This window comes from Uloborus diversus, chromosome 1, assembly GCF_026930045.1.
Source record: "Uloborus diversus isolate 005 chromosome 1, Udiv.v.3.1, whole genome shotgun sequence".
Lineage (NCBI taxonomy): Eukaryota > Metazoa > Arthropoda > Arachnida > Araneae > Uloboridae > Uloborus > Uloborus diversus.
Window position 1 is genome coordinate 128,160,944 of NC_072731.1, and position 2,452 is coordinate 128,163,395.

Genomic DNA, 2,452 nt, shown 5'->3' on the forward strand with positions numbered 1-2,452 from the left:
ACGACCAGCAACGGGCTCTAAGCCCAGCTAGGCTGGTCCTAGTCAGTTTTTATATCCCAATGAAGATCAATGGCCCTCTTAAAGCTATCACCCCCTTGCTCATTACCATCTCTTCCAGTAAGCTATTCCAAGTGCCAACAACCCTACTAAAGAAGTAATTTTTCCTAATTTGCAGATTAGCCTGATATTTGAATAGTTTAAAACAATACCCCTCGTCCTGCTTTCCGTACAAAAATTTAACCCGTTAACATCTCTTATTGTAATAAATTTGAACAACTGAATCATGTCCCCTGTAACTCTGCTTTGCTCCAGGCTATACATATAAAGCCTATTAAGTCTGTTATCATAGTCTAAATCTGAAAGTCCCCTTACAAGTCTAGTAACCCTTCTTTGAACCCTTTCCAACACAGAAATATCTTTCCCGAGATAAGGAGACCAAAACTGAACAGCATACTCCAGATGAGGTCTTACTAAACTCCTATATAAAGGCAGAAGAACCTTCTTAGATTTATTTGAAATATATCTATTGTTAAACCCAAGCATTCTGTTGTCGTTATTACTTGCTATGCTGTACTGTTGACTAAACTTGAAACCCTGATTTATTAAGATACTCAGATCAACAACTGTTTGTCTGACTAATGACCGAACTCTGTAAATAATAACTCTCACATTTATTTCCATGACCTAAGAGTAGCACTTGACATTTCCCTACATTAACTGCAATGTCTCACTTATCCGCCCAATCAGTAATATGATCTAAATCCTCTTGCAGCTGTTTTACTTGTTCTTCATTCTCTACAATCCCCATAACTTTTACATCATCAGCGAAACAATTTATGTTTCCGGAAATATTTTCATCAATGTCATTCTTAAATATAATAAACAGAAGAGGCTCCAAAACTGATCTCAGAGAAACCCCGCTTAAAACATCATTCCATTTAGAATAATTTCCCCTCACAACTACTTTGTTTCCTTCCAGTCAGCCAATTCCTAACCCAAAGTAAAGTTTTTCCTCCTATTCCTATATCAGCTAGTTTGCTGAGTAGAGCAACATGCGGTATACCTAACCAAAAGCTTTTTGAAAATCAATATAAACAACATTCACTTTTTGTTATCTAAAGCCAAGGTAACCTTGTCATAGAAATGCAATAAATTAGTAGCACACGATTTACCTTTTCTGAAACCATACTGCAAACTAGTCAACAGACTATTAGTCTCTAAGAAATTCATAATGTTAATTTTGAACATAGTTTTATTTCCATATAACCAAGGAGAAAAAGGCACAGTGGAAAAAGCAAGAACTATCAAAAGCTTCAACTACGTATTTTCATTTGGTATCATCTAAATGAACAAAAATTACAATTAAGATTGTTGGGTTCAAAGTAATCACTACTGTTTACTGTAACTTTCCGGCCAATCAAAGAGTTTTGGAAATTGATCCAATTCTTCTTGAGAATATTCGCTTAATCTCTTAGGCACAGGTCTCAGCTGCCGAATCTGACTGCAAATGTTAACTTTTATGTCCTCTGGAATTTTATCGTCTGCGAATAGATGCAGCCGTTGTAGCCGGGTGTGCCTGAGAAGTGTTGTTCCGCAAGCTTTGTAAACGGCTTTCCACATCACTTTAGTTGCATCTCTGTTTTGGAGCTCCCAAGCGGGAGTAAATGTTTCTCCTTGGGCATACATCGTGTGGTGTCTGTACATCCTGTATCTCCACTCGGTACCGGGCATAGCGATTTTCTCAGTGTTAATGACCACAACATGGTCACCACAATCACTCAGCGTGTGAAAAATAGGCTTGTGCTTTCCAGATAGATACTTGGCAATTAGTTCAGCAGAATCGAAAGGATTTTGCCAGGTAGCATCATACAAGTGCCACAGGCGAGAGAAGACGGACCACTGCTTAGCACGCTTATGTTTGGACAAAACAGCCTTAGCCATCATTAAAAAGGTCTGGGATAAAACTTTATGAGACGATGGAATAACAATAACTACTCTTCTTATTTCCAAAATTTCCCTGTAAAATTATATACAAAGAAACAGCATAAAAAACTCTCAAAAAGTACTTTTGTGTTTTGTTTACATGGAACTTGTTGCCATACGCAAATTATTAGATTTTAGAAACATCCGTCCATGCAAAAAAATACTCGTTTCTAATACTTTAAAACCATTTCCTGATAAGCATTGAAATAAATTTTCGCAATATAATTTCTCTAAAAAACTTAATAAAATGTAATACATAATCAGTATTCAAGCCAAGTAGGACGTTGCTACTACTCCTCGAAAATAAGCAGCTGTGATTGGCTAACGAAGTCTACTCCAGTAGGGACTACTTATTTCCAAAGAAATCGCTTATTTTGGCGAAAAACTTCTAATTCTACAGGAAATAAATTACATGACGAATTATACAGTTGAGTAATATTGTCGGTTGCCATTTTTTTTCTTGCGTGCA

General features: G+C 36.6%; 1 protein-coding gene across 1 annotated transcript; it reads right to left on the reverse strand.

Moving 5' to 3' along the window:
- Window positions 1–1,248: 1,248 nt before the first annotated feature.
- On the reverse strand, window positions 1,249–2,087 carry LOC129221169 (39S ribosomal protein L13, mitochondrial-like). The gene has a single exon (XM_054855624.1). It carries the CDS (start codon window positions 1,942–1,944, stop codon window positions 1,390–1,392), a length of 555 nt encoding a protein of 184 aa, XP_054711599.1. The 5' UTR covers window positions 1,945–2,087; the 3' UTR covers window positions 1,249–1,389.
- Window positions 2,088–2,452: the final 365 nt, after the last annotated feature.